The sequence below is a fragment of the Neopelma chrysocephalum genome, unplaced genomic scaffold, assembly GCF_003984885.1.
Source record: "Neopelma chrysocephalum unplaced genomic scaffold, ASM398488v2 Primary Assembly neopelma1_24, whole genome shotgun sequence".
NCBI classification, from domain to species: Eukaryota; Metazoa; Chordata; class Aves; order Passeriformes; family Pipridae; genus Neopelma; species Neopelma chrysocephalum.
Window position 1 is genome coordinate 10,769,153 of NW_020897693.1, and position 18,247 is coordinate 10,787,399.

Consider the following 18,247-nt stretch of genomic DNA (forward strand, 5'->3'; position numbering starts at 1 on the left):
AGGGGAGAGGTTGGGTTTTGGGTGGCTGTGTGGGTTTTTTATCTGTTTACGAAGGAATGGGTTTTCCCCGTTCTTGCTGATAAATATACGAAAGTGGTCTGTGTTCTTGGTAATCTCATTTTGACGGTGTTTCAAAGACATTAGTCTTGGGCTGGGCTGGGCCTTGCCTGCTACGCTCCCAGTGCTCACCAGTGTCTCTTCTCTTCTTCTCCCCAGTGATCAAAACGCGGCTGCAGTCCTTGCAGAGGGGAGTGAATGAGGACACCTACTCGGGAATCCTGGACTGCACCAAGTAAGACTCCTCGTGAAGGAGGGCACCACATCAGGTGTATGGCATCTGCTGCTGCCTGCTGCCAGGCAGGCAGTGCAGCTTTTAGACCCAACCAGCAGCTTCTGTTCCAGGTTCCCTCTGAACCTGTGCTTTTATTAATCTATCTATCTCTATGCATAGATAGGTAAAGATATATATCCATATATATATATAGTTATATAAAAGAGAACTTCTCCCCATATTGAGCAAGATAAATATAGCATTTATATTTGAATACTTATGTCCAAACCTCAGTAGTCATAACAGTGAGATTTTATTTCTGCAAGGGAAGGCAATGCTGTGGTTGTCTCTCCTGAGGCCCCGTTGTGTGAGAATCCTACAGTATTAAGTCTCGTATTCCTCCTGGGCCTGCTCTGCACAGTGTCTGCTGGAGTGCTGCCAGAGTGGGCTGTCCCCAGCTGCATCCTGTGCTAAACTGTGGTCTGGCTGCTTCAAAACATGAAAGGACTTTTTCTGCTTCTGTATTTCTGTCATGGCCAGAATCTCTTGCCATCTGGCTGTGTCCCATGCTGAGGGTGGAGCTGGCCCCACTTTGGTACGGGAGGACCTCTTGATGTGAGCTTGGAGTGGGTTGTCTTAGCTGTACTTCCAGACATAGGCAGATGCTCCTGCTGGGTCAGATGTAGGGATGGGGCATATTTCTGCATGGCCATTTGCAGAGCATGTGGGGGATGATCTGCTGTGGGGGCCGTGCCAGGCGACAGCACTTGCCTGGATTTAGCCTCTGGAGGGAGGCAGAAAGCCAGGGCATAGCCAGAGGCTCTCCTGGCATGGTGGAGGAGTGGGGTGGACACTTACCTGTCTCTGCCATTTCTCCCCAGGAAGATCTGGCAGAAGGAAGGGCCCACAGCCTTCTTCAAAGGGGCATACTGCCGAGCCCTGGTCATTGCTCCTCTCTTCGGCATTGCACAAGTTGTCTACTTCATTGGCATCGCGGAGTTCCTGTTGGACATGCTCCCCAAGCCCCGGGCCTAGCCCTGGCGTGCTGGTGTGCCCTCCCGCCCTCTGCAGCGCTGAATTCATCCCCGTGTTCACCATCCATGTCCATTGATGTCAGAGCAACAGCACAAAGGGTTCGCGCAGGGATGCCGAAGGGACGTGGTCTCCAGATGAGCAAACATGGGGAGGGAGAGAGTCCCTTCTCTGTCTTGGTCTGGAACCTGCTCCCTCCTGCTCCTTCCACGGACAATATTTAATTATTCATATCTCTTTTTTTTTTTTAATTTCCCTTTCTTTTTTTTTAATTGTCATTCTTAAGGACACTGGTAAGCACAGACTGGGCTTGCAGACCCAGAAGTCTCCTCTCAGCCTTGGGGAGAAAGAGAGAGGGGAAAGAAATAACTTGAACCCTCATCCACCACAGTTTCCCTCTTTCTTCTTGGAGCTGCCAGCTATCTGAGGAGGAGCTGGAGGGGCAGCTGTGTCCCCTCAGCACCTCCTTGGCTCTGCTGACCTTGGGTCAAGAGCAGGCACTGCACAAAGGGGGCTTATCTTATTGCTGCTGGAGGCACGGTGTGGGGGGTGCTGGATCTGGCAAGTCCTTGGCCTGGAAACCTTTGCTCCTCCCTTCTCCCTTTTTAAAAACAAGTTGGACTTAAATGAATGCTGATTGTTAATATTGATTTTGTAATTATTTTTGTTTTAAAGCAAAAGGGATATCCCTCCTAACTAGGTGTCACAGGCACATTCTGGTGAGGTGCAGAGATAAGATGTCTGCTCTGTAGGGAACATGTCTGTGGGATCACATGAATGTCCAAAGGTGCTTCCCTGCTTGGCTACAGGCAGGGAAGAGAGAGGAACTTGGGATCAAGTTATTTTCGTTTGGGGGTGTTTTCTGGATGGGTTTTTGGGGGAGCGGGGGGTGTTTGGTTTTGGTTTTTTTGGGGGGGGGCTTTTATTTGTTTGTTCTTGGTTTGTTTTGGTTTTTTTTAATGTGGGGTTGTGGGGAGGGAAAACCAAACAACAAGAAACCACTTACATTCCTTCAACCTGCCCACCCCCAGGGTGATAAAGTGGTGGCTGCAGGTGTAGAGTAGCTGATCTAATTTTTTTCCAGCCTGACCCCAGGTGTGGGAAGGGAGGCACCTACTCCATTTCTGTGGTGCCCAAACTCAGGGAGCTGCACTAGAAATGCTGCTCCTGTGTGCTCACCTTGCAAGGTGAAAACACAAGGCCTGGTTGTGTTTTGATGTTTAACTTGGGTGTGTTTGGAGTCAGCCAGTGGAGGCAGAAGGTTCCCGCACCCTGATCCAGGAGCTGTTTGCAGGTGCATTACCTGCAGAGCGAGTCCTCTGCATCACAAAAAACTCGTCATGCCATTGGCTTCTGGGGTGGTGATCACTGTTGGGTGCCAGAGGGCAAATCCACACCTACAACCCACTCTGTCAAAGGGACACTGCCCCAGCTAATATCACCTGTCAGAGGACTTCCTCGTTCAGTACTCTTTTGGGCTGTGTAACTAATTCTAGTTTAAATGACCTTAAGTGTGAGACCTTCCAACCCAGTGTGATCTTCTCCGTTATTTATTCCATTTGGTGCAATCCACCCAGCTTTGGTGTTGAAATTAAACTGGTTGAATTCACTTTTCATTCCTTCTTTTTGCTTTGTTCTCCAGGCGCTTGCTTGGTGTTTGTGTTTCAAATGTGTTTTAAATTAATTTAAAAAAAAATCCCTGTTTTTAATGTTTAAAAGGAAACCACCTCTGTTTCAATGTTCTTGGGTTAGGTTTTTGTAAAACCTGTATGTTGAGGGCCTTCTTCCTTGATGAATCCTTTTTCTCTTCAAGAAAGTTGTTCTGTGGCTGATTTGTTACTTGTCACTATGCATATATGAATAATTTTCTTTATTTTTCTTAATGACTTCTCCATGTATCTGGAAAGGAATCTGTGCAAAGATGATGATAGTTGTCTGTGCTGTGTGTGGTGCTGTGATGCTGCTCTTGCTCTGGATTTCCCTTGGGTGGATTAAAAGAGAAAGATTTATTTTAATTTTTTTTTTAAGATGCCCCATTCCTTGCTGCTTTGTGATTTACCTGGAGGGTCCTCAAAAGAGACTTTGCCAATAAAATTAGTGGGGTTTCAGCCTGCCCTCCTGCCTGCAAGGATTGTCCCCTGAAGCAGGGTGACTTGTGGCTGCAGGGGTGTGTATGGGGTGCAGGTTTGGATTGTGGGGTAAAGTTTGGAGGAAAATTTGGTGCAGTGAAGGGCTGAGGTTCAGGGAAGGCTCTCCTTGTCCTTTGGGATGCTTTTGAAAACCTCTTTGTAAAACTGACTCTTCCTTCTCAAATCACCAGCTCTTCTTCCACTATGTTGGAGCTAGTGACCCTAATGGGGCTGATTTTTAGCTTCTTGGACATGTCCCTGAATCAGCAGGACCTGGGGAGGTGGCGGGGGATAGTGACCGTGGCTGCACAGGAGCTCTCCAGGCAGGCAGGGTCCTGCTTGCAATAAAAAAATAGAGTTTAAAATGGGAGAATTCTCATCAACCTAATTAATCATCTATTAACTGAAACCTGTTGGTATTGATTGCAATAATGAGGAATAAAAGTAAATAAACACACCTCTACTCCCTTCCCTGCAGGTGCCACTTGTCCCTGGGCCAGCAGCTGTTAGCAGCGAGGGGTCAACTCCTTGTGTGCCCTTGCTGGTCCCTCTGGCATCTCTCCACCCACCCCAGGCCCTTCCCAGTTGTACCTTGTCCATGTCAGCCCTGTCCCTTGCTCCCACCCTGCCCCTGGCTGCCATGGCTCCTGTTTGTTTAGGTTTCATGGTGTTCACTGCGCTTAAATACATTTTGCTGGAGCTGCTGTACTTGAACCCTGTCTTGGGTTCAGGTGCGTGAGTCAGTTTTGGCTGGTGGAATTCCCTGGAATGCAACAAGGAAATTTCCTAAAACCCTGGGGAGAAATTCCTACGAAGCAAATGGAAAATTCTGGCAACTGATAGGAGAATTCCTGGAAAGCAAAGGGAAACCATCCTAGAAAGTTAAATATTCTGGAAAACAAATGGGAAATTTTCTGCAAGACAATGTAGTAATTTTCTTGAGAGCACTAGGGAGAAGTCCTTGAAAGCAAAGGGAGAAATACTCTGGGAATTTCTAGAAAGCAATGGGGGGACTTCCTATAGGGGCAATAGCCTAGAGAGACAGGGAGAGAAATTTGAGAAAGCATGGAGGAAATTTCCTCAAATACCCGGAAAATTCCTGAAAAGCAGAAGTGAAATTTCTCAAAAAAGTAACAGTAATATTTCCTAGAGGGAAAATTTCTGAGAAATTTAAGGAGAAATTGGTGGAAAGCAAAAGGGGAATTCTGGGGAGAGGAAGAATGATATTACTTCGGAAATAATTTTTTGCTTCCCAGGGAGTAAGTGTCATGGGGGAATTTCCTAGGAAAGCAGTGGAGATCCTCTAAGCGGAGGGAAAAATCCCAGAAAGCAATGGGGGACTCTAGAGAGCAACAAGGACATTTCCTAGGAAAGCAGTGGAGTTCCTCTAAGCAGAGGGAAAAATCCCAGAAAGCAATGGAGGACTCTAGAGAGCAACAAGGACATTTCCCAGGAAACGAGGAAGAAATAGCCTTCAAAGTGACTGGGAAATTTCGTGGGAAACAGTGGGATTTTTTTAGGAAGGAAGCTGAAGATTTCCTGGAAAACAAAAGGTAATGTTCTGGAAAAGCATGTAGGAGCACCGAGTAAGCAGCAGGGAGAAGTTCCTGGAAAGAAGAGGAAATTTCCTCAAAAGCAGCACAGTGGGAAAAAGAGGCGGCAGCAACTCCGTGTTTCAGCCCCATTGACCCCCACTCTGATCCTTGGGTAATAAACTGGAAAAATATCTCAGGGGATTTGAGTGTTTTTTGCTGCTTCCCGCAGAGCTCCAGGGGGCTCGGGGAAGAGCCGGGAGGGCGCTGGGGCTGCCCCTGACCTGCCTCCTGTCATGGGTATGGATGAGCTGTTTCGCCTCTGCTTCGATGTCGAGCGCTGCCCTCCGGGCCTTGGCCTTTAATTTCTTTTATTTCTTGACAGCCTTAGCTGCAGCCGAGGCAGCCTGGGAGAAGAAGGGTTAAAATAAACAACGGAAAATGGCCCGGGGATTCCCAGCCCTGTGCCCGGGCGCGCCCCGGGAAGCCCCGGCGGGAGCGGGTGCGGCTGAGCCCCAGGGCTCTGTTTGCCCCAAGCTCACGTTTTAAGTCTGGTTTATTTATTTTAAATATTATTAGTCTGGGGAGGGGGTTGCGCGGGGCTGCGCAGCAGCATCTCCGGGGGCGGGGCCGGGCTGGAGCATCCCCCGGGCACCCCCGGGAGCGGCGGGACACACACACCCTCCCACACACCCCCACCGCGGGAGTGGAGGCACTTTCACTTTCGGAAGGGACACGTGATTTCCAGGAAAACGGGAGTAGGCGGATAAAGGACCGGGCGGGAAGCGTCCGCCTCCCGCATCGAGGTCGCCGCCCGTCCCGTCGCGGCAGCTCGGCGGAGCCCGCACCATGGCAGCGCAGGAGAACGAGGGGTAAGCGGCGCCCCAGCACCCCCGGGCCGCCGTCCCCGGGTGGCCACGGTTCCCCCGGTGACGGCCTCCTGCCCGCAGGGAGGCCCAGAGGCTGCGTTTCGTCCCGTGGCTCCTGAAGGCCATCGACAGCGGGAACTACCGCGGGCTGCGCTGGCTCGACCGCGAGCGCACCACCTTCCGCGTCCCCTGGAAGCACAACGCCAGGAAGGACATCACCAGCAGCGACCTGGAGGTCTTCAAGGTAGGTGGGATTGGAGTCAGCAGCAGGAACCTCAGGGTCTTCAAGGTGGGTGGAATGGGGTTGAAATGCAGTGCTCTTTCCCGGTCTTCAGGGTGGGAGGGTTGGAGTGACCACGCCTTCAAGGTGGGTGGGATAGGGTGGTGACCAGCAGCGAGTTGAGGTCTTCAAGGTGGGTGGGATGTGGGAACTGGGAAGGCAGGGGAAGACCAGTCATCCCTGAAACCTCCATGCTCATGGAGACAGAGGCCCCATGCTCACCTCCCTGCACCCACAGGCCTGGGCAAAGGTGGGTGGGCGGTATGAGGAGTCGTCTGAGGACCCGGTCAAGTGGAAGACCAACTTCCGCTGTGCCATGACCAGCACCGGCATGTTCACAAAGCTGAAGGACAATTCCAAGTCTGGCGAAGACCCACACATGGTCTTCACCATTAACCAAGGTGAGTCTGGCCCCAGAGGGGGCTGTGTTGGGTGGGGTGGGCCACAGGATGCCCCACTCCTGATGATCTCCTTTCAGCCACCCTTCAGCACAGCAAGGAGGGGGATTTCAGCAGCCCTGATCCTGCGGTGGACCAGCAGCCAGCACAACAGCAGCTGCAGGTAGCTGGGTGGGCACAGCAGGCTAGTGGGGTCCCCACTGCCACTGCTCAGGCATTGCACCTCTATGTCCTTGGGCTGCTCTCGAGCTGCAGCCCAGCTTCTGGCCAAAATGCAGGCCAGGGGGAGGCTGTGAGCTCCTCATCCACAGCAGAAAGATCCCATTCTGCTTCCCTTCACAGGTGGAGCTTCACCCCCAAGACATGGCCCCAGAAATTGCTCTCCCAGGTTAGTCCCACAATCAATTTTTTTTGGAGGGTGCACCCCGCTAGGCTCAGTTGGGGCTGATTTTGTGGTTGTGAGACATCTCACCTGCTGTGCTCCCTCCTAGGCAGCACCGATCCCACACAGCCCCTGTCACTGGAGAAGCTGCTGCAGCAGTGTGACATCTCCCCCCGTGACGTTGTCTCCATGACCCCGTCCTGGGTGCCCGCAGGTGAGACCTGCCCTGCTCACAGGATGCAGAGTGGGTGGCCCCATGGGTGGGTGATGCCAGCACCTCCCCATTGGTGATTTCCCTGCAGGGGACACCCTCCACCCAGACATCCTTCTCCAGCCTCCCCAGGACAGCCTGCTCCAGCTTCATGCCGACCCCAGCCAGAACAACTACTTCGCTCCCCCAGCATTTCAGCAGTGGGTGCCCACGGTGGAGCAGCCCATCTTGGGCACCTACAGCCCCCTGGTCTTCATGCCGCCAGAGGAGACAGGTGGGTGCTGTGGGGCAGGATCCAGCCCTGGGCATGGGAATGCCATAATGGGGTGGGAAGAGGCCAGGGTGCTGCCACTTGCACCCCACGTCAAAGCAACCCCCATCCCACTGCATCCCGAATCCCCATGCCGATGCTGCTCATGTCCCGCTGCAGGAGCCGTGCCACTGCCATGTCACCTGACAGAGGGCATGGTCCCCATGCAGTCACCAGGGCAGGCGATGTTTTTGGTCTCCACCGCCAGCCCTGTGCCACAGCCACAGCAGCTGGTGCGTGACACAGGTGAGAGTTATTAATTATTAGTAGTTATAAATTATTATACTTATTAATAGTAAATAATGCGGGGGGGGTTCACTTTGGAGAGGGAGAACATTTCTGTTTGGGGGATGCGGCCGCTGATCACTGCCTGGTGCAGGTGCCTTCTTCTCTGACCTGGATGTCACCATCTACTACCGGGGAAAGGAGTTCGGTCGAGAGATCGTGCAGGGCAGCCACTGCCTGCTGACATACCAGCCCCTCGACCTGGCGGTGGCCCAGGGTCCCTGGCACGTGGTGAACTTCCCCAGCCCCGCCAACATGGCCGATAAAAAGCAGTGGCGTATCACCGAGGAGCTGCTGGGCAAGGTGGGGCTGCAGCTGGAGCAACGTGCCCACAAGGTCTTTGCCACCCGCCGGGAGAAGTGCAAGGTATTCTGGGCCCTGTCCCAACAGCTTGAGGGTGTCGAGGACCCCCCATCCAACCTTCTCTGCCGGGACCAGGAAACCCCTATTTTTGACTTCAGGGAGTTTAGCACAGGTGGGTAGGGGTGTCACCTTGTTCCCTATGTGTTGTTTCATCTTCCTCCTGGTTTTGGGGCTCATGGGAACCAGGGGATGGGGGCTCACAGGAAACAGGATGTTACAAGCATCCAAATCTTCCCAGTCCTTCTGTTCCCCAGGCTCACCCCAAAACTGATCCCTGTCTTCTCTCGCAGAGCTAAGGGACTTCCGCAACGGCCAAAGGCGGCGGTCCCCTGACTTCACCATCTACCTCTGCTTTGGTCAGGCCTTCTCCAAGGCCAAGCCTAAGGAGGCCAAGCTCATCCTAGTCAAGGTGAAGGAGCCAACAACCACTGCTGCCCAGGGAAGGGGAGAGACTCATGGGGGCCAGGGGAGCTGGGACTCTGGGTGTCTGAGGAGGGGGACCCTCAAAGTCTGTGGGAGAAGGAGGATCTGGGTGCCTGAGGAGGGACCCTTGGGAGCTGGAGCAGATGGGTTTCTGGGTGCTCATGGATGGGGACTCTTAGATGATAGACTGGGGATGGAGGTTCCTCAGGGTCTGGGGAGGGGGACCCTAAGGGGCCAGGGCAGGTGAGTGCCTGGGTGCCCAAGGAGGGAGACCCACTCTGTGGGCAGTGGAGATGGGGATCTGGGAGCCCTTGGCATTTGAGGCAGAGGGATATCTCGCTACTCCTTGTGGGGCTGAGAGAGATGGGGGAACTGAGTGACAGGGAAGGGGGACCCTTGGAGAGTGGAAGGGCTGGGTGACAGGGGGAACCCTTGTGGACCAGGGGAAACGGGGCAGCGGTGGACCTGAGTCAGAAGACACTCGGGGTCTGGGCGGGATGCTGTGGAAGGCAGTCCAGGGATGGGAACCTCAGGGTGGGGGAGATAAAGGATGCCCCAGACACCTCCTCCCTCTGCTTCAGGAAGACAGGGCTATGCAGGGTGCTGCAGCCACATCAGGCTGTTGCAGCCACATCAGGCAGCTGCCCATAACCCTGACATTTTTCTGCTGCAGCTGGTGCCCAAGTTCTGTGAGGACTGCTACGAGAAGGTGCTTCAGGAGGGAGCCTCGTCCCTCGACAGCCACACCACCAGCTTGCAGCTCTCGGACTCCTTCAGTCTCTACGATCTCATTGAGCAGTACACCATGCAGCTGGACTGACTCCCACCCACCACATGGCCCCTGGGACAGGCAGCAGGACCAGTGTGCAGGCACTGTGCAAACCGGCACCCCCAACTCAGGGACAGCTTCACTGACCAATCTCGGAACTCACATGTTTCTTTCCCCCTCGCTCAGCTGCTAACGTGTTTTTGTGGGTTGTGATCATTTACAGATTTATTTTCTTAATTTTTCCAAGTTTAAATATATGTATAGAAAGGTAGTTCCCTCTTGCTGGTGTTACCTGGATGTCTGCCCCTACTATAGGTCTGAAACACCCCCTGTACACCCCAAAACCACAGGGGTCCACCCTTGTCTCAGCAAAGTCCCTGCTGGCAGCAGTGGGCTGATATCAGAGCCCTTGTCAGCACCTTCTTCCTCTAAAGTTTTAGTGAGGTGACTTCCTACACATGAAGGGATGCATTTATTGAGTCATTTATTTCCGTGCGTTAAGACTGCAAACATGACTTTGACTTGCAAGCAGAGCGTGTTGACGACAGCTTGGATTTGGCTAAACAAAAGTAATTCTTCAGCAAGTGCCTCCCCACTGGCTAGAATTGTTCACTGGAGATATTCTGGAAAAATAAGGCAGTAACTGCAACACGAAGCACTCAGACCTGAGCTCTGAGGCACAGAGGTGGTGCTGTCTCAGGGAGGAGTGTGGAAACCAGAGCGCTGCCTGAAGATGGGTGTCCCCTCCCCAGGCTGCAAGGAACCACCCCCCCCTCATTTCAGGAACGAGGGGAGAGAACCACCAACCTGGCTATCACTGTTGGTCCCTGGGCAAGGGGAGGTGGCAGTGTCCTTACCTGCCTAGTGACCTGGATGCTGCTGGGCCCAAAGGTGGTGGTCCCATAGCTTGTTACATAATAGTGAGCAGGAGGCTGTGCTGGGGGCTTCTCCAGCTGACTGGGCACTGTGGGAATAGGACACCCTCAGCACCTCAGCTCCATGAAACCATCAGCCCTCTTTCCCTTGAGAGCTGTTGCAGCACAAACTCAGGACCTTTGGGCTCACCTTTGGGCAGAAGCAGCTCTGTGCCAAAACGGTGTCCACACGTCCCACATGTTTTAACATCTTCCCTTGTCCTGCGGAGGGAAAAGCCACAAAAAGAAGGAGCAGGAGCTGCCTCAGCAGTCCCCATGGAAGATGATGCCAAGACAATGGAAGAGGCTTGCTTTTCCCACCCTGACCTGAGGTCCCACCATTGGTGGGACACCGGCTGCCCTCCCAGGAGGCTGAGCACCTGCAGCTCTTTGTGAAACGGGACATGTGGGCATGTGTTCAGAGTGAATATTATGTGCCTGAGCCCAGAGTCTCAGCTTCTTCACCCTTCTTTCCATGATGGACTTTCCCACACCAGTAAGTGCTGACAACACGTGGGGCATTAGCTGCTGCCATCAGGAAGAGGGCAAAGTAGTGCCCATCAAGTTTCATGACTAATTTCATGTGGCCTTTAGCAGCTGACCAGCCCCACCAGCATCGCAGTAGCGGTCACCCAGGTCCTGCCCTTGGCTTGGAGTGGCACAGCGTGTACGTACATGGCACTTGTGTCATCCATGTCTGGCCAGATGAACTCCGCGGGACAGCCCACTGTTCGGCAAGGAGTCTTCACGCACACGTGCAGCCCCGGCCACTCCTCAGCAAGCTTCTGGATGATGAGCACAACTGCCACGAGGAAGTCCCAGGCAAACTGAAAACCTTCCAGGCAAAAGGAGAATGTCTCACTTGCTTACAGCCCCCAACCCCAGGAGATGCTGTGGTGATGCACCCATCGCTTCCAGCCCGCCAGACCACAGCCAGAACAGTTGGACCAGCTCCATATCCCAGGTTAACCAAGACCCATAGCCTTCATACAACAGCCTTCTAACAATATGTTAGAAGAGTTCCCCTACTCAGATGGCCCTTTTGCTTGTCACTTGAAGACTCGGCCTGAGACTGTACTCTGCTGTGGCCTTTGTGGGGAAAGATGACACATTTGCTCCGCGAGAAGACTGAAAACTTGACTTTCCACTTCCATGTGATACTTTAGAGGAGTCCTGAACAGAACTGGATGGAGAAAGGGGAAATTTTTAACTGAACTGCTGGTGGGCCCTGGCTGGACTAGGATATGTGGCAGAGGCTTCTTGGGACACTGCCCAGAGGGCTGGAGGTGGCAGAGGGGGAGCTAAGGAGAAACATAGGGTTGGGAGTCGTGAAATATGGATCAGGAATCTTACCTGTCCTTCCTGCTGGCTTTCTGCACCGGAGCTCCAGGTAGCTGTAGGCCCTCTGGTTATTCTCTTTGATCAGCAGAGGTTTGCCATTGCATACAAGCAGGCAGGTCACCTTGGCCACCCAGTGTGTGGAGTAGAAGGAGCAAGCTTTCACCAGGAACCTGTGAGGAGATTGCCCATGGCTTTCACCAGCCTCCTCCTAGCTTTCTCCCTTGCACTGGGAGAAAGCATGGCACCAGGTGAACTAGAAAATATGAACCCAATTTCAGTAAAAACAGAGGCAGACACCAAATGAGGACCCTCCCCTACCAAAAGCTCAAGCAGCAGTAGCAGCTTCTTAAGCCAAGAGATGATTTCAGAGTTGGCCATCTGTCCTGGTTTTGTCTGGGATGAAGTTAATTTTCTTTCTAGTAGCTGGTGCAGTGCTGTCCTCTGGATTTAGGATAAGAATGATGGGGATAACACACCAATGTTTTAGTTGCTGCTGAGCAGGGCTTACACTAAGTCAAGGGCTTTCCAGGTTCTCACGTGGCCCTGCCAGCAAGGAGGCTGGGGGTGCACAAGAAGCTGGGAGGGGACACAGCCAGGACAGCTGACCCCAAATGACCAAAGGGATATCCCATACTGTGTGGCATCATGCTCAGCATATAAATGTGGGGGAAAGCTGGGTGGGGAACCATTGCTTGGAATAGGCTGGGCATTGTTTGGTTGGTGCTGAGCAATTGTTTTTCATTTGCATCCCTTGTTCTTCTTGGGTTTTACTTCTCTGTTTTTTTGTTTCCTTTTAATTACAATATTATTATAGTTATTACTGTTACTATTATAATTTCTTTTAACTACTAAACTGTCTTTATCTCAACCCATGAGTTTTCTCACATTTACTCTTCCGATTCTCTCCCCCATCCCACCAGGGGGAAGTGAGCGAGTGGCTCTGTGGTGCTTGGTTTCCAGTTGGGGTTAAACCACACCACCATCAGGTAAAACTCTAGAAACAAGTCCACAAGGCCAGGAGATGTTCCCAAAATTGGTACAGTCCTATGACATATAGAAACTGGAACATCCTCAGGTGGGACTGGGAGACCTCTGAATACCTGGACAGGCACAGGTATAGCCAAACACCACTCCAGATGAAGGGTGAACCAGGAATGTGGCCCTTGCTCACATCCAGACAGTGAACATTGCAATGGTTCATCCAGGACTCCACATGTGTGTGGCAGAGCTGAGAAGCCACCCTGATATCTTGACTCCCAGCCTCATGGCTCAGCAGATACAAGTCTCAACAGCCAAGGGCTTGCTGACAGTCATACTGGCAGTGCACCGAGCAAACCCCGAATCACACAACCTCGTCAAGGGCTGGAAACCACTGCTTACCTCTGGAAGAAGCTCTCAGGTATTTCAGGTGAGAAGTAGGCACGGATGTGGAGGTCCTCAGGGTGATCTCCTCCCCACACCTCAGAGACTTCTTCCGTTTGGTTCAGATAGGTTGGGAACAAGTACCAGGACTCGCCTTGGGTCTGTGTTGTCTCCCATGGCTTCCCAGGCACAAACTCACTGGCCTGTGGGTTGAGCGCTTCCATATGCCTCACCTCCAGACAGAGCTCAAAGTGCTCCAGAAGGCTGAAGAGTTTCCCTCTCCCTCTCTGAGGTCCGTTTCCCATGATTTCCTCAAAGACATCCCACATCCCTTCCGAACAGAGCTGATGTTTCACCAAAGCACGCACAGCCTGGTGGCACAGCATTGCCTTTGACTTGAAGGTCCACACCCAGTTGGCCCTGTCTCTGATGGTGGCATGTTCCCCGATCAGTGTCTCCACAGAGATGCTCTCGAGCTGCTGGACTAGGCGATACCTCACAAGGAGCTGGATGGGAAGAGAAGAAGTGATGAGGTGGCAATGAGAGTAGCCCAGCAAAGCTGCAGAGCTTGGGCCCTGCAGAGTAGATGGTCCTGATGCCCATGCTCACCTTGAACATAGTTATTAGGAAGGTAGGCTGGAGAAAAACAGTGCTTTCCAGTTGCTTGATTTCCTCGTACCACACGACAAGCCCGATGCGGTGGAGGTAGCGCAATATGTCCTGGAGAAGCTCTCTGCCCAGGTTGGCCAGGTGCTTGTGCTGGGAGAGTTTGCTGAGCAGGTACTGGAGGTCCATCATGCCTAGAGAGAGATGCAGGAGTTCAGCATGCATCTATTGGACACAGCATTCCAAGGCAGATGCTTTAGAGAGGCAACAAATGCCAGCAGCACCCCCTATCACCCATGCCATCCCTGAGGAAGCAGCTGGGATTGGAGCAATGCTCAGTGGCTGTGGCCCACAATGCTTTGCCTATCCTCAGCTGTCCCACTGCCACCCTGCAGCTACCATGGTCTTGCCTTGACTCAGCGGTGGCCACAGCCAGGACTTACTGGCACATCTGAAAAATGAGGCTAATACTGATTTCTGTAATTGTTTGAGAAAGCAGGTTTGTTTCCAGCCAGAAAACCTCAGATTGCCAGTTAAACCTCAGATTGTCATCCAGTCCTGCAGAGAGACAGGCAACAAAACCTGGCTTATCTCCACAAAAGAAAAGCGTTTGCTCCTCATTCTCTAATCCTACAGTGGCCAGAGGAGCCAGAGATGACACAGGGTGCTGGCGCTGTTTATACCTGCTTTAGGTACATAAGCAAGGAGCTGGAACTGCCTGCTAGTCCTGCTAAGTGACAAGAGACACAGAGAAGGGTCTAGAGAGGGGCAGGGGCCATTAAATAAAGTTAGCAGGATGGAGATTTGGAAACTACATAGAAACATTAAAGCTATGGAGTTCCTTCCTGCAAGATTTTTTAATTGCTTATACAGTGAAAAGGGGAGAAAGAACAATGTTACTGGAAAGAAACAAACTGGACAACACGGCCAGCTAGCAGAGCCTCTTGGTGAAGACACAATTGGCTTTCTCCTATGCTTTTCCCTAGGCACATGCCTGGGGTGAGGGGGGTGGGGCAGATGCTTGTAGTGACAGAGCTGGGCAGCAGCAACTAATGCTCAGCAATAACGCTGCAAGGTCTTCTGCAGCGGTCCCACTGCCACACAAGCAGGGCCAGAAGGTGCAACAAGCACCGGAGACTCCATTCCAGATTCAGGAAAGCTCTGGAGAGAGCCTGTCCCAGGCACAGGACAGCAGGTCCTCCCAGGAAGATGTGGCACTCACCATGGCCTGCCATCTCCTCGCTCTGTGCAATATCCACAATGGCAGCTTCCACCTGCCTGTAAACAGGTGGTAGCACTCGGACCACCTCAGGGAAGAGCTCCTCGTTCTTCACATGCTCCAAAATAGTGGCCTCGAGCTTTTTGATATCACAGTGATCCGTGCAGTTGACAGCAACTAAGTTTAAGATCTGGAAAAGAGAAAACACATACCTGCCAAAAGCACATCCAGAGGAGTCTTTTAGTTTGTGAGGTAAAGGAAGGACCTAATGCCAAGGTGGTCACACCTTTGTTCTGCAGCAGTTCCTGGAAAATCACCTGGTGATGGTAAATGACCCCTCACACTCCTCCTCAGGCACTTGCTACAAGCCACAGGAGGAGATGCCCATCACCTAGCAGGGACAAGGACCCAGCAGGTCACAGCCAGGGGTTACCACATCCACCCCAGCCCAGGGAGCAGCTGCAGTAGGGGCTTGATGCATTAGCACCAGGTCACTATTGCCAGTAGCACACTAGGCTGCCAGAGACAACATGTGACCACAGACAGCCAGAAACCAGGATAATCTCGGCCCTACGGTTAACGTGCAGCTCTCCATCTCTTTCAGCCTCTCCCACTGGTCTACGTAAAACTTGGGCTCCTCACTGCCCTCCAGGTTGTTGATGCAGTGAGTGAGGTTGCTTTTTCTCTCTGCCAGCATGGCTGTGATCTTGGCCATGATGTCCTGCGTCTTCTCCTCAATCTCCTCCCCCTGGCAGCAGTCCACATGGGTTCCCACAGGAAGCACCACTGAGTTTGGGACTCGCATGGACAGGTTGTTGATCCAGAAACCAACGAGCTCCTTGAAAGTGTTGTCATTCATTTGGTACCTGGGGAGGGAGAGAAAGAAAATCACAAATTCACGTCTCACTCTCTGGATCTCCAGACAACTTTCACCAGTGCAGGTCTGACCATGTACCCTGTGCTGTCCCAGGAGTTCACCAGAGAAGAGATCAGATTTCAGAAGCTGACATGGGCTGTATCCAAGCTCATCCTTCAGTTTTCCATCTTTAAGCTAAGCCAGTTAAAGCTATGGGGTGTAGAGTCCACCCCTCCTGTGGATGGGAGCATCCCTGTATAGCACAAAACCCAAGTGGTGATGCTCCCTTCACATTCAGGGAACACTGCAGGATATAGAGGCATTGTAAAGGTATTTCCAAGGCAGAGAGCAAATTCATATAGACAATTGTCACATAAGAAGTTAGTGCTTATTCAATCCCTCTAAACAGAGGCCTTTGGCAAGGGGATGACAGACCTAGTGGATTAATTAAAAGATTTATCTGCAAAAAGGGGGAGGGAGGAGAACTAGCTACTCCAATGGTGAGAAGACCAGGCCTCAAGGTCCAATGGAAATGGTGTGAATTTGTGCAGGGGAAAGTTTCCCTAGTTCCTTTTTTCTTCCCCTGCCCCACCTGGAATCCAAACCAGTTGAGCACTTACATGTGAAGATTGATGACGAGGATGACAAGCGCCTGTGGGGTGATGAACACGTGGTGAGTCATATAGTACTCCAGCTGGCCAGCAAAGTCCCAGAAGAGAAACGTGAAGTCCTCGATCTGGAACTCACTGATCTCTATCCCAACTGTTCGCTCTTCCTTGGGCACCAGTTTGGATTGCCCTTGCTTCAGGCTTTTGCAGATGGTGGATTTCCCCGCCAGTGAGGCCCCCAGGAACATGGTCTTGACCCTTTTGTCCTCCTGCCCCAAACCATGTTGAAGCTGGATGAAGTAATTCCGTATCTGCTGAATGCCACCAGCGCACACTTCGCTGGGTGGCTCCCGGAGGGGGTTCCCATTGGCCTTAAACATTTTCAGGGATTGCCTCTGAAAGAGCTCCTTGGGGAGCTGGCGAAGGGCATTATTCTGCACATGGAGCTCCTGTAAACGTGCCAATTGCAGGACAGGCAGTGGGAAGGTCCGGAAAAGGTTGCTGGAGATGTTGAGGTATTGGAGGCTGCCTTGACAAGCTGCCAGGTCCCTGGGGAGAGCACAGAGACGGTTGTTGTTCAGCCGCAAGTGTTTAAGCCTGGGGAGATGGGAGAAAATCCCCTCTGGGATGACCCTGATTTGGTTCTGATTCAGCTCAAGCCTCTCTAAACAGACGAGGCTCTGGATTTCATTGGGAAAGTCCACAATCTCATTTTTGGACAGTATCAGCTTCTTCAGTTTGCAAAGCTTAGAAATGCCAGTGACTGTCCTGAGCTTATTCCTGTCGACGTCAAGGCTCTCCAGCATGGGGTTGCTCAGGACCGCTGGAGGCAGCACACGCAGCCTCTGGGTGGAGAGAGACACTTCACGCAATCCATCCTCCTGCTCCTGACCTGGACACATGGGACAGGGAAGGTGGTTAAGAGACACTTTGACCCTTTGGGTTGCAGACCACTTTTTCCCTTGAGCTCTGCACAACTTTGGGATCATTTTAGCCAGCAAGGAAAAGCAGCGGAGCTGGTTTAACAGTGCAACCACAGTTGCTGCATGAACATCTGAAGAGACGAACTGAAGCCGAGGTACAAGGATCTTGGCTGGGGCTAAGACACAACAAGAAAGGTCCCACCAGATTTTGACCTGTACACCAAGCATCACCTTAACAGATTTGCTCTCATGCTTTGAGCACTGCAAGAACTCCAGCCACAGATGCATCTACCCCAAAACTGGCAGTTTGCTCATCCCAGCAGCAGGTTGGCAGGGCAGAGCCGACGTCAGGAGGACAGCTGCTCTCCAAGTAACTCACCCAGCCTACCCTCAGCTCTTGACCACAGCTAGGGAGAAGTGCTGAAGCCAGGGCTAGTGAATTCAGGCACTTCCTCTATCGCATCCTCTCCCCTTGCCTCACTCCAGATGCAGATGATGCTGTGATTCCCTGCAGAGGTGCTTCCAGCCCCGGGAGACTGGGGGAATAATGCAGGTGACAATAGGATTCCCCAAAGGACAAGGCACACAGGTAGGGACTCAGTGATGGCTGAGAACATCCCCAAACAGAGCATGTTTAGAGCAGAGAGATTTGCAGGCAAGGAGAAGGCCAGCAGGATGCAGGATAGGGATCACGCAATACCAGAACAAAGCACAGTTAGATTTGCTTTCCTCTCCCTTGTTTCACTTCCTCACCACATGACACCAAACATGGCATCCTCTTGTGCAACGCACCCTGCTCAGGACTGACTCATCATCATTTCTCAGCATCCACTTGAACATGCAACCTGCTACAAGCCCAGTAAGAAGGCAAGCTTTCACCCTCTCCCAAACACCCGGTCTCTCCATCAGGGGCAAGCCAAAGGACTCTCCCCCCACTCTGAACCAGAGCAGTGAAGAGCCGAGGCAGCTACTCACAGGCTCCGGGCTGGGCCATGGCCCGGCAGTGCAGCACCAGCGGGATCCTCCAGGGCGTTCCCCCTTTCGTTTCCTCCCCTTGTTTCGCTCCCCGCCTCCCCAGGCTCTGTCTGGGAACCCCACCCTCCCTTTCTCCATCCAACCTCAGAGCAGCTCTCAACAACCTGAACACTCCGGCCAGATGGCGGG

At 52.4% G+C, this 18,247-nt stretch overlaps 3 protein-coding genes across 8 annotated transcripts in view; 2 read left to right on the plus strand and 1 right to left on the minus strand.

Moving 5' to 3' along the window:
* Window positions 1-3,330, plus strand: part of SLC25A22 (solute carrier family 25 member 22) — a 52,106-nt gene extending 48,776 nt beyond the window's left edge. For both annotated transcript variants that reach the window (XM_027703130.1, XM_027703140.1), the window contains exons 9-10: window positions 217-292; window positions 1,153-3,330. In XM_027703130.1, coding sequence (XP_027558931.1) covers window positions 217-292; window positions 1,153-1,306 — 230 coding nt within the window. In that variant the 3' untranslated portion in view covers window positions 1,307-3,330. The remainder of the gene's footprint in view (window positions 1-216; window positions 293-1,152) is intronic.
* Window positions 3,331-5,671: 2,341 nt separating this feature from the next.
* On the plus strand, window positions 5,672-9,525 carry IRF7 (interferon regulatory factor 7). 3 transcript variants are annotated; one of them, XM_027703212.1, is made up of 11 exons: window positions 5,672-5,836; window positions 5,915-6,077; window positions 6,352-6,514; window positions 6,592-6,674; window positions 6,854-6,899; window positions 7,003-7,107; window positions 7,196-7,378; window positions 7,535-7,660; window positions 7,794-8,174; window positions 8,353-8,570; window positions 9,159-9,525. In XM_027703212.1, exons 1-11 carry the CDS (start codon window positions 5,814-5,816, stop codon window positions 9,303-9,305), a joined length of 1,638 nt encoding a protein of 545 aa, XP_027559013.1. In that variant the 5' UTR covers window positions 5,672-5,813; the 3' UTR covers window positions 9,306-9,525. The 3 variants fall into 3 exon arrangements, with proteins under 3 accessions (XP_027559013.1, XP_027559024.1, XP_027559032.1); XM_027703223.1 differs by having other exon boundaries at window positions 8,353-8,471; XM_027703231.1 differs by lacking the exon at window positions 7,535-7,660.
* Window positions 9,526-9,766: 241 nt separating this feature from the next.
* On the minus strand, window positions 9,767-18,070 carry LOC113977231 (malignant fibrous histiocytoma-amplified sequence 1-like). Of its 3 annotated transcripts, XM_027703198.1 has the most exons (11): window positions 17,977-18,070; window positions 16,173-17,052; window positions 15,271-15,562; window positions 14,700-14,886; window positions 13,481-13,671; window positions 12,890-13,377; window positions 11,522-11,679; window positions 10,844-11,003; window positions 10,320-10,390; window positions 10,112-10,218; window positions 9,767-9,877 (listed from the first exon to the last, which is right to left on the minus strand). In XM_027703198.1, exons 1-11 carry the CDS (start codon window positions 17,987-17,989, stop codon window positions 9,854-9,856), a joined length of 2,571 nt encoding a protein of 856 aa, XP_027558999.1. In that variant the 5' UTR covers window positions 17,990-18,070; the 3' UTR covers window positions 9,767-9,853. The 3 variants fall into 3 exon arrangements, with proteins under 3 accessions (XP_027558999.1, XP_027558989.1, XP_027558981.1); XM_027703188.1 differs by lacking the exon at window positions 17,977-18,070 and having other exon boundaries at window positions 16,173-17,345; XM_027703180.1 differs by lacking the exons at window positions 9,767-9,877; window positions 17,977-18,070 and having other exon boundaries at window positions 10,034-10,218; window positions 16,173-17,348.
* Window positions 18,071-18,247: the final 177 nt, after the last annotated feature.

Coding starts and splice junctions, on each gene's coding strand:
- IRF7 (XM_027703212.1), top strand. CDS start 5,814: ATGGCAGCGCAGGAGAACGAGGG. Junction 7,108..7,195: donor CCCGTCCTGGGTGCCCGCAG/GTGAGACCTGCC, acceptor ATTTCCCTGCAG/GGGACACCCTCCACCCAGAC. Junction 7,379..7,534: donor CATGCCGCCAGAGGAGACAG/GTGGGTGCTGTG, acceptor GTCCCGCTGCAG/GAGCCGTGCCACTGCCATGT.
- LOC113977231 (XM_027703180.1), bottom strand. CDS start 17,311: ATGCTTGGTGTACAGGTCAAAATCTGGTGGGACCTTTCTTGTTGTGTC. Junction 13,378..13,480: donor TCCTAATAACTATGTTCAAG/GTGAGCATGGGC, acceptor CTTCCCATCCAG/CTCCTTGTGAGGTATCGCCT. Junction 10,219..10,319: donor AGAGCTGCTTCTGCCCAAAG/GTGAGCCCAAAG, acceptor CTATTCCCACAG/TGCCCAGTCAGCTGGAGAAG.